The 12,059-nt window shown below is 38.7% G+C and overlaps 1 protein-coding gene across 2 annotated transcripts in view; it reads left to right on the top strand.

Annotated features, from left to right (window-relative positions):
* Positions 1-11,990, top strand: part of kcnn1a (potassium intermediate/small conductance calcium-activated channel, subfamily N, member 1a) — a 96,762-nt gene extending 84,772 nt beyond the window's left edge. Inside the window, exons 5-10 of one of the 2 annotated variants that reach the window (XM_015038202.1) lie at positions 12-153; positions 1,350-1,460; positions 2,826-2,953; positions 3,677-3,685; positions 9,654-9,723; positions 11,395-11,990. In XM_015038202.1, coding sequence (XP_014893688.1) covers positions 12-153; positions 1,350-1,460; positions 2,826-2,953; positions 3,677-3,685; positions 9,654-9,723; positions 11,395-11,700 — 766 coding nt within the window. In that variant the 3' untranslated portion in view covers positions 11,701-11,990. The remainder of the gene's footprint in view (positions 1-11; positions 154-1,349; positions 1,461-2,825; positions 2,954-3,676; positions 3,686-9,653; positions 9,724-11,394) is intronic. The other variant, XM_015038203.1, reaches the window with a different exon arrangement.
* Positions 11,991-12,059: the final 69 nt, after the last annotated feature.

Raw genomic sequence — 12,059 nt, 5'->3', positions numbered from 1 at the left:
TATTGTTTCAGGTATCATGACAAACAGGAAGTGACCAGTAACTTCCTGGGAGCCATGTGGCTCATCTCGATCACCTTCCTTTCTATTGGCTACGGTGACATGGTACCACACACGTACTGTGGGAAAGGCGTGTGTCTTCTTACAGGGATCATGGTAGGTTCCTTTTGTTTTCATTGAAATATATCATTAAATATGTGGAAGGAAAACTTTACTTTATAAATTTTTTTTGTTCAATCAAAATAAAATCTTGGATTGAGACCCTTAATACCTCTTTTACCTCGTCTTACACATGCGAATGCACTTTTACTCTCTTGGCGTCTATTTTTACTTGTAGCTGTGGTTAATGGCGCCCTGCAGAGCTCACTCATCTGTTCTGTTATTCAGCTCTCTCTAGAAGGACTGAGGATGGCCTGATAATTTGCTGTGCTGAAAGGTTAAACCAAGTTAAAAATGTGCCAGTTACTATTACTTTTGATTTCTTCTCATTTATTCATTTACTGAAACCACTCTGGCATTAGGCCTGCACAAAATAGTGGGTAATTATGAAGTGGAAATGCAATGATAACAGGGTTTTCAAAATCTGAAAAATGTGATGTGAATTTGTTTTTTTTAACCCCCATAGTTTGTTGATGTGCATTTTGTTCCCTCAGTTTGTAGCGGTGTGGCTCCAGCAGCTCCTTCTGCTGGAAAGGTTTGGTCCAGTCTTATTTGCAAAAGTTTCTCAATTTTCAAGACTTGTCTCAGATCCCCAGTTGGACTCAAGTCTGGACTTTGATTAGGCTATTCTAAACAACGAATACACTTTAATATAACCCTTCCTATTGTAGCTCTGGCTGTATGTTTAGGGTTGTCCTCACTATGTAAGGTGAACCTCTGCCCCAATTTCAGGTCTTTTTGCAGCAGCTAATCCATCTTCCATCAGTTCTGACCAGCTTCTAAGTCCTGAAGGTCAAATCCAGGTCATGTGCAGTGCTAGTTTTCCCAAACAAACAACATTGTGTATGTAGGCAAAACTGACAGGTTTCTTATCTGATCATAGCACCTTCTGTCTCCCCTATGTTGCTTGTAGAAAACTACAAAGGGGCTTCATTGTACAGTCTTATTTACTGTGACTGTGACAGTGGGGTTAATGAAACACAGATAACTTCTGATGGCAAATGGTTGCTAATTCTTTAGTTAGAGGTATTATACCATAAAGAGAGCTGAAAGTGCATGCATTTCCCACTTTTCAGATTTTTAGGGGCTTCCAGTGTTCTCATAATGTTAAAGCAGATAGATATAGTTCATGTTACATTTTCAGATGTCACCAACCAAGTGCTTTTGTGTTTGTCATTACATTTAAACAACAGGGGGCAGGTTGCACTGCACTGGTGGTAGCAGTGGTTGCCAGGAAGCTGGAGCTGACCAAGGCTGAGAAGCATGTCCACAACTTCATGATGGACACACAACTCTGCAAACGAGTGAGTTACATTTTCTACCTGCACTTACTGTAGTCTGCTACAGGTTGATGTAGCAGACTACAGTACCATGCTCAGATTAACTTACCATGACAAAAGACCCTTTTGTCATGGTAAGTTTTTAACCCATGACATTTCCTGCTTATTTTTGATCTTTTTAATTTCCATATCACCTTTCTAAAATAATGGCCGACATAATTTTTCCCAAAGGTTTTTTTTGCTGAAATGGCTTTTGGCAAAGATGACTTAGGCCATTATTTTAGGATGGGGACAATATAGAAACTCCTGATAATGTTTTAGAGATCAGAAGACTAAACCAGTGAAACAGTTATAGACATTTCAGTTCGGTCAAGTTTCTTTGTACATCACTTTTCAGGAGCAAGGCAGTTCAAAGTGCTTTAAATCATAAAAACAGAAATTAAAAGTCATAAAAAACAACATACAGTCACCAAGAAAACCACTGAAAGTTCAGTACAACTACCATTTCATCCATCCATTTTACACCCTTATCCCTTGGTGGGGTCAGGAGGGCTGCTGGTGCCTATCTCCAGCTAATGTTCCAGGCGAGAGGGGGGGTCACCTTGGACAGGCCACCAGTCTGTCGCAGGGTGACAATTTAGTTTAGTTTTTGGACTGTGGGAGGAAGCCTGGGAACCCACCATGCACATGGAGAACATACAAACTCCATGTAGAAAGACCCTTGGTTGGGAATCGAACCCAGAACCTTCTTGCTGCAAGGCAACAGCTCTACCAACTGCACCACTGTGCAGCCCACAACTACCATTCATAAAATACAAAACTATATTGATTATAGCAGATATATATATTAGCATTATTTGTATTTACCTAATATAATTTTATAAAAGTGACTTTTAAAAAAACTAGACTCTTCTTGTATTTAGGGAACAGAAACATTGTTTTTTTTTTTTTTTTAATTTTTAATTTAATGAGAACTTCAGAAGCCTCCTTTCAGCCAGCTAACCAGCAGTGCCCAGCAGCAGCTCGATACCATCTACAGCTCTATTTTTATTTAAAAAATTTTCAAACTAGCAATGCGGTATGATGGAAAAATTCAACCGGTGTGAGAAACACAACGGTAGACACACCTCCTAACGACAGTTTCAGTTGAGTGATTTGAACTCAGCAGGTTTTCACCGTGAAGCAGAACGTTAATTTGTACTTTTCCCATTTTCCAGCAGACACAAGAGTATGACGCTGACACTGTGTCAGATAGCTTCCACCAGTTTACCTTTATCTTGTATCTCCCATCTCCCACATGGTGCTGTTTAATCATTCAATCAGAAACTGATACACTGAAGCAGAGCCAGATCTGTGATATCAAATGTCTTTTTCACTCTTGTGCCTCAGGTAAAGAACACAGCTGCCAATGTACTCAGGGAAACATGGCTCATTTACAAACACACCAAGCTGGTGAAGAAGATCGATCACGCCAAGGTGCGGAAACACCAGCGCAAGTTTCTCCAAGCCATCCACCAGTAAGTCCAGCACTCCTGTTAGCTCATGAACGTTTTAAACTGACAATTAAAATCTCTCTGCAGAAAGTAAAAATAAGTTTCAATCTCACTTAACCTGTCTGTCACGAGAGGACCCAAATTTGGGTCCTCTAGTGACAGGGGTGTCAAACTCCAGTCCTCAAGGGCCGCTGTCCTGCAACTTTTAGATGTGCCTCTGCTGCACCACACCTGAAAAGAATAATTAGGTCATTAGCAAGGCTCAGGAGAACCGATCTACACAGGGAGGAGGTAATTAAGCCATTTCATTCCACTGTTTTTTACCTGTGGCACATCTAAACACTGCAGGACAGCGGCCCTTGAGGACTGGAGTTTGACACCCCTGTCATTGTGAATGACAACCTGAGACCAACAGGTTAAGGTTCTAATATTAGGCCTCATATTTGGTTATGTTGCTAACATGGTGAAAAAAATATAGCCATAGCTATGTATTATCACCCTTTAGAGCTGCTCCTTTTATTGTCATACTCACTTACATGTAAACTTTGACAGATACACGCACACAAACTCTCATACACCCACACACACTCAAAGTATTGTGATGGTCTTTCGTATTTCCCTGCCCTCCCTCTCCCTCTTTTACCCTGCGCTTACAACTACAAGTGTAATGGTTTCACTCGTTTCGTGAATGTTGTGAGGTTAAAACTCTGTACTGTGTTCTGTCCTTGTTTTGCTCTATCACCGCAGAGCTCAGAAGTAAGTTAAGTCTTCTATGTATCCTTCTCCTACTGTTTCCTCAACATTCTCCTCCTCCTCCACTCTCCATGTCTGCGTTTGACATGCATGAGAAAAAGAATAATAATCTTGGATGCTGATTTTTTTAATTATTATTTATTTATTTATTTCAGTGTTCCATTTCCTCCACTCTCCTTCCCATTCTCTCTTGAATGGAATGAGAAAAAACAAGCATCAACATTTTGCCACCAACACTTTGTGTCAGTAATTAAGGGTTGTCTAGAGAGAATGTGTGAAAGAAAAAGCTTCTCGCAGAGAGTGAGCTTGGACCTTTTATTGGCCAAGATCATCCTCATCTACCGCACAAGTATGACTAATATAGCTGCTCCCGGGGCTATATTAATCGTCATCAGCAGAACTCATCCCACACTCTTGATGATTTTGTGATGACATTTATCCAAACTGTGTAACATACTGTAGTTACATAAAGAAGCTGAACTGTTTGCTGTTGGTTTTTGTCTTTTTCCTCTCTAAAATAATCTCAAAGCAAACAATTTACAACACAAGAATCAAACTGTGTGTAAAAGTCTTTATGTTACTTGTTTTTAGATGCTAGTCAGTGTTAGACTTGGTTATGGTGGTATCAATTGACAATGTTATAACATGACGAAAAATATTATGATTTCAAAGCTGCTAAAATGTCATGCTTGCAGGTTTCTGCTAGTGTTGATTGTTTAAATTTAAGAGCTTTCTTGAGTTTTATACAAAGAAACATTCAATATAATAGAACATTAATAAATAGTTAAACTATTAAATACTAATCTTAAATGAATTTAAGATTGGAATATTATATCAGAACAATAAAAATACATTTTAATTCAGAAATGTATGTGTAATTTAAAGTATATTTAACAACTGCTTAAAGGTTGCTATTTTAAGCAAGGCAGGTTTATTTATATAGCACTTTTCAAGTCAAAGTGCTTTACATGCTGAGAACATAAAACAATACATTGCAGTGACATAACAGAAAGCAAAATTGGACTATAGACTAAAATTAATGATGTTTCAAATTAATATTATGGATACATCAGACAAGCACAACTCTGAACAAAATAGGTTTGAACTGTAATTTGAAGGAATTTAGTTTCAGCAGTTTATTCCAGATTAGTAGAGCATAAAAACTGAATGCTGTTCCTCAACGTTTGGTTCTGATTCTGGGGACGCAGAGTAGTGTCGTGTTTGAATTGGACCCAAATGCAGAGCAGAGCTGCATCGAAACAGAATATTTTCATAAAATGAAATAACTTACCGAACAAATTCAGATCTTGGAACATAGGAAGAAATCAGACTGGGAACCAGCAGAGTAACAAAAGGATCTAATAACAAATAATGAAGATCCAGGAGCTTACATAGGAGCTGCGTTTCCATAGCAAATGTGCACAAATCTTTTGGGGGGCGATGAGGAGGGGGTGTTTGCTTTTTATAGTTTTGTCACATCATAAAAGACCACCTGGATCTCTTGGATAAAACAAGAACAAACAATGAAAAATTTAATCCATTATAACTCTCAATGAATAAATTATCTTAAATCTGAACAGTCTTAAAATGTTTTAAGGCCTAAGCTTGTATCGTCAGCCTGTGAGTTAAATACAGATCCAAAGTGAAATGGGATTGTTCCTCTAATCAGAGATCTGCTCATTGTGCACAAAGATCAGTCATGGCTACGGCACACTTTCTGAGTGACCAGTGTGAATACATGAGAGCCTGCCACTGAGCTGCCTGCAGCACTGACCATCTTTTTCCTTTTGTTCATGTTTTACTTTTGGATGAAAACGGATAAGAATGCTTTTGTTTTTTTTTTATTTAAAACTGGATTTAAAGGTTTCTCTATGGAAGCATATTGCATTCTTCTGGGAAAACATTTGACCAGTTCAGTACTCAGATTCCTTTCTGACTTAAAACTAGGGGTGGGTGATTTGGCTAAAAATCATGACATCTGTTTCATTCTGATAAAATCATAGTCTAAATATAATTTCAGTCTAACTGTGTGATTATTTGGACTCTAAGCCTAACACTAACTCTTTGTTAATGTGGATAAAAGTGTATATGAGTCACAAAATTGTAAAAAATGGTTATTCAATTGAACAGCATTGGAAATGTCTATTGTAATTTATTGATATTTTAAATTTTTCAATTGCTGCCTTTCTGACTCTAAAATGTGATTACATTTTCCCTTTAGCAGAATATTTGATGTTTCTGTTAAGTTAGGTGCTCCAAAATCTACTTGTCGTTCATAGATACATATTCTTTCCTGCTGCACTTGTGTTGTAATTCTATATTTACAACCTAAAACAATGATAATGTTCAGGGCTCTGCAGTTCTTCATACTGTAACTTTGTTGACTTATAGAGTTTTTTTTCCTGGAACTTCTGTGGTATAGTCTCCTGTGTGGTGTTTTAAAGTGGATATATCCAGCTTTTAAATCTTTCCTTTTCACATGTAAATCATTCAGTTTATATGAAAAAGAACTGCAATGCTCTGGTCTGATTTCCACAGACCCTCTCTTACCTTTCCTCTGACGCATTTTAGAGCAACCCGTTTTGCTGCATTTTTTTTTAAAAATGTGAATAAGACATTTTATGCCCCTCCAGGTTGCACAACATTCCGCTCCACCCTGTTCGGCCATTTTGCAGTTTCATACTAATGATTCATTTATCTGCTAGCAGAGACACTTTTTATTAGAGATGACAACAACGGTAGACTTTCTATCCAACATGTCGGAGTCAGAATCTGACCCAAAGCAGGAGAAAGAAATCAGCGAACCTGCAGAACGACCATGGTGTTACTACTTACACCCTCAACATCCATACCAACTACCTATAATATGAAGCATAGTTTAGCTGCAGTGTCCAAGAATGTCAGATACCTTTTAAAATGTTAATGCTACCATGATATGAATGAAGTAAACAAAGCAGGACATAACTAAGGAGTTAGCTAGAGGGAGCATCAAGAACGTCACTGAATGCATTTGGATCATTTTTGTTCCCCAAAGACCAAACCAAAGCTCTATCATTTCTTTCAGAGAAAAATCTGACGGCTATCAAGACTTTACCAAAGTAATTTTTGGCTCATAGTGACCTTTGGGTGTAAACAGGTTAGCTAAAGTTATAGGCTATCACCAGCTTTCTTGTCGACAATGGTTCTTCAGGACGTCACTGTTCCTAACTTTTTTAGTTGATGTGTGTGTAGAAAACTTGGGATGGGCGACATAGACTTTTAAAATTACCACCGGTTGTCATGAATTGTGTGGTGTTGGTGGTGGGGATGGACACGGCTGCACCCAGGTTATGGTGAGAATGGTGGTTTTAATCAAGAACACTGAAATCCAGGCAGCACAGGTGAGCAATGAGACAAGGAAACGCAGACACTGGTAACACTGGTAGTTACTAGACAACAAAGGGAGGACATTAAACACACAACACGACAAGGATCTGACAAGGAGCAGGGGACACAGGTGGGATTAAATACACAAGGGGTAATCAGGGAACATGAAACACAGCTGGGAGCAATCAGAGGCAAAGGAGACGACACAGGAACTAAAGAGACAGAAAACCAAATCCTCATTGCAAAACAATAATACTGTACTTAGTCATAGTTTCAAATATATTCATATTGACTGGCACTCTTCTGAAACAAACTGGGGCTATGGTTACTGAAGTGTTAGTTTTGTGTTTGCAAACATTATTAGAGTTAGTTTAACCTGGTCTATACAATTGCAATTGTCATCATGAAACAATTTGCATGAAAATGATTAATAATACAATAATTGTCAATCCTTTGGCAAGTCTAAGTTTTTTTTCCATATTGCTAATGCTTGGCTCACACTGTAAGATTTTAATACAGTTCACCAATTTTCCAAACCTGAGACCTCACAAACGACGATGAAAATTTTTAGGTATAACGGTTTTGGTCATGCAGTGTGTTGTGTTCAGTCACACAACAGGAGCAACACATTACATACAAATCAATTTCACTCACCAACATTCAGATGTCATGTGAAATCTCGCAAAACCAAGCAAGAGTTCAGAGTAAATAAACATGGCTGACTGAACAGAAGCAGTGGCAATAGTTTGTGGAAAATATTTGATAGAGAAAAAAAACGATACAAAGCTGCCTCCAGCATCCACAGGACTTTCTGGTGCTTCATGGCAAGTTGTTTTGTTTTCTGTGTATGTTAGATTCCCCTCCATGCTTTACATCACTTTGCTTTCTGATTAGCTACACGTCACATTCAACAGTCTGTTCTCATTTGTTGTCGGGGAACAACACACATGCTGCGATATTGGGCCAAGACAATCCAACATGTCCTTCTGAGAGGACCAGATCACTCTTAACACATCTTAAGGTTATTCTAAGAGCCAGCCAGCATGCCTAGGTGGGCCCCATGTGGGGAAAAGGAGGGCAGACTATATGGGTCCCATATGGGTTTGTCCGCGGGTTCCACGATGGCCCCACATGGGTTTGCCCATGTAGGGCCAGAGCCCACATGGGCCCTGCATGGGCCCTATATGGTGGTGGCCCACATGGGTTTTGTCCAATTAGGGCCCATGTAGCACCCATGTGGGCTGTGGCCCTACATGGGCAAACCCATGTGGGACCATCGTGGAACCCGCGGACAAACCCATATGGGACCCATATAGTCTGCCCTCCTTGTCCCCACATGGGTCCCACCTAGGCATGCTGGCTGATGATGTCTTTAAGATTGATGGAAGGAGAAAACTGGGACAAAAATCAGCATAAAAACCTTGAACTAAGCATAAATGTTGAGTTAGTTTGTTTAATTGACTATTTGAGCTGTTTCGACTTTAGGACAATTCTTATATATAGAGTTAATTTTGCCCCCAACCTTCTCCTAAAAATCTAATTATATTAGTTTGTAGATTTCAGAGTCACAGGATTCTCTGTGACATAACAGTTGGTACACAGACCTCAGTCTCTGCAGTATAATGGTAGAGAAATGATAAGATAAACAATAAGTTGCTATGCAACCCTTCCGGAACATTTTGTCATTTTATTGATGTAAGTTTCTACCATCCAGAGTTAACCTGCAAATAAAGTTAACTTTTTCTTTTTTCACTGGTACCTCCCTGTCAGGTTTCCATCAGTTGCATATTCAGTGCAGCTGTAAGAGAAGTAATGGAGCAGTTAAAGCAGTGAAGTCTGTTTAGGGTGATTTGATTTATCATTTTAACTGTTGTAAGCTGCAGGATCATGCTGCCAAAAAGAGGGTCGAAGATGTTTTGCATTTTCATTCATATTCTTACGTAAATCCACCAGAGAATGTAATGAAAACGCAGTAGAATTTTAACACAAAGTTACTGATTATTTGCCAGAGAAACGCTGTGTGTTCTGTGAGGCTTTAACATTGCTGTACTCAGAATACCTCTCCTAAAAAGTAGCTAGAAGCCTGCCCCATCGCCCACCCCTACCTGCAACAAGACAGTAACTCAGAATCACCTTCCTTCACGTCAGTAATACCTGCTGCTCCCTGCTGCTTTAAAATGTTTTTAAAAAAAACACAAGTTTTTAAAATCACTGAAAATGAGTGTAGTATGCTTCTGTACTTCTGCATGTTTTGGTTTGCAATGTATTTACTAAGACCAAGTATGCTTGCTTTTATGCACATCTCCTTGTATTCTATATATACATATACAGTTTTACAAAGTATATGTATGTTCTGATTTCAAAGATATTTTTTACAATGCATGTGTTTTATTTGAGCTTGATTGATATGAGAACACAGCTAATAAAATGTATTTTCCTCCTTTTTCTTTCTTCTTTACTGGCCTTTCTTTCCCCTTTTTTATTCCTGAAAACCACATATCCTCTCCTTCTTGCTCTCTTTTCTCCACATTTATCATTGCATCCGTCTTTCTCTACTTTGCCTTCTATCTTTCTCCTGTTAACATCCCCCCTTGCCCCCACCTAGACTGCGCAGCGTGAAGATGGAGCAGAGAAAACTCAATGATCAGGCCAACACCTTGGTGGACCTTGCAAAGGTAAGCCTTCTTCCCTTTACAAAACAAAACCTTCTATACTAAGCTGCTAAAATCTTATCGCAAAGCTGATTTGGATAAAACTATATAATAGTACCATAATTTACAAAAAAAAAAATCAAAATTTCATATTCAGAAAGATGCAAAGTTACAGAAAAGCGTTTGGAAGGTGAAATTAAGACAAGATAAACATGAGATAAAGGCTGTAAGACATCAGACACTAGAGAGTGTAAAAAGCTGCATAGGTGTCAAAGAGAATTGTAAAGAAGATAAATGAAGAAATGTACACATATGTCATAGGATCAAGTTAGCCTGTTAAAAACTTTCGCCTTGCTTTGTACAGAAGCTGTGAACTCTTGGCTGCTGATAAACGATTGCTTGCTGGAAGCATGGACTCTGTTGAATTTTTAAACGATTGGATCTGATTTTACTCAGTTGTTAACATTTGGAAAACTAAAAAAGGTAGAAAACTAGAAAAACTACCTTTCTAGTTATTTTCAAATTCCAGAGGAGAGCTCTGCACTAAATATTAAGCCAGGAGCTAAATATATAGTTTCAAATAGTGACTGTTGTTATGAATCAATTGGTAAATGTCTGTACTAAAACAGCTCACCCTGTTCTATAACATGTACAACTAAAATGTTGTATGTGCTAAGTATTTTGTTTCAAGCGAAATATTTGGCTTTATGCTAAATTTTAGTTAGCATATTTAGTTTGAAGCTAAATTAAATATTTAATTTGTAAAATAATGAATGGTTTGAACAACATGGTAGAAAATATGATTCTGTTTTTTTCACTTATGACAAGCTAATAAACAAATTATTGCTGTTAATTTTTGAATGTGTAACTTTACAGACAAGAGAAACAAGCAAGCAGCAGCTCAGCAGCTTTGGGTTTGTTGGAAGTATTTGAAAGTCGAAATATTTGGCTAATAGTTTTTCCATTGATTATAGGAAGGGCATAAATATTTTGCCACATGCCATTTATTAATACAAAGTAGATTAAAGGGATACTTTGTTGTTTTATTATTTTTTGAAAGATGCATGTCTGATTTCCTGTTAGAAACAAACTTCCTGGTTGAATCTCTGAATCTGCCAGAGGTAGGAATAATTTTAGCCTTGACCGTATTTACCCCCTTGAAGTTTAAAAGTGTAATTAAGCTCAAAAACACACTCACCTTTTTATGATACACATAACATTACAACTGTAACAGCAAATTCTTTTGACATTTCAACTGTTGCAGATGCACATTCTGTAACATTGGTCCCACTGCTGGCCCTGCAGAACAATAAGTGCCTTTATAATAGAAACCCTTTTAATTACATAAATGGATCTTCTCAATCAAATGCATAAGGTATTAAAAGCCTATAAATGTATAAAAGGCTATAAATGTACTGGAGAGGCTGGTTGTTAAATGTATGAGATGATATAATCTATGCTGACATGCTGAAACTCTGTGGCTCCAGTTCTTTTAGCTTCCTGATACTTTTAGTTTTACTGAGTAATGATCTTAGCTGAGTGTTGGATTTTATGATGAACATGGAGCTGTTTTTCATGCTTCAGCTTTTAATATTAGTTCATGTCCAATGGTTTTCTGGATTTTGAATTGTGAAACAATTTTTTCTCCTTCTTCCTGTTCGCCCTGAAACACATTTCCTTTGTCTCCCTGGTCAGACCCAGAATGTGATGTATGACCTGGTGTCGGAGCTGCAGGAGCGCAGCGAGGAGCTGGACAAGCGGATCGGGACACTGGAGGACAAGCTGGACTCGGTGGCAGGCAGCTTGCAGGCACTGCCCTGCCTCATCTCCCAAGCCATAACCCAGCAGCAGCAGGACTTCCTGGACGGCTTCGTTCACCGCTTCCGGCCTGCCTCGCTAGCGTCGGAGCGCTCTGAACACTCAGACAGATCTTGGACTTCCACCACCCGTAGGCGTCGCTCTCCCTCCACAGCACCACACACATCTTCTGACAGTGGATAACCTTGAGGAACCCTGTGTTAGTCCGCCCTATCAGACGGCACCTTTTTTCCAAACCCCCCCCCCCCCCCCTTACCACATCCTGTCCGATCCAAAGCCGTTCCTGCATCCACTGCGAGTCCATGTCTGGACTAATAATGAACCATATCTTGAACCCGTGACCTGATTCTCACCTCTATTCTCTCTCTTTTTCTTCCTCTCTGTCTCTCTCTTGCTCTCCCTCTCTCTCTTTTTCTCTCTCTCTCACCCAGTCTCTGCCTTTTTTTCCATTCTCCCACGTCAACCCAAAAAAAAAAAAAAAAAAAAAAAAAAAAAAAAAAAACCAAAACCTCCAAAAACCCTTTTTTCTGTGAACGAGCCCC

The sequence above is a fragment of the Poecilia latipinna genome, unplaced genomic scaffold (genome assembly GCF_001443285.1).
Source record: "Poecilia latipinna isolate Pla-1442-1.1 unplaced genomic scaffold, P_latipinna-1.0 Scaffold433, whole genome shotgun sequence".
Classification (NCBI taxonomy): Eukaryota; Metazoa; Chordata; class Actinopteri; order Cyprinodontiformes; family Poeciliidae; genus Poecilia; species Poecilia latipinna.
The sequence above is the reverse complement of the archived record's forward strand: the minus strand, read 5'-3'. Positions and strand labels throughout refer to the sequence as shown.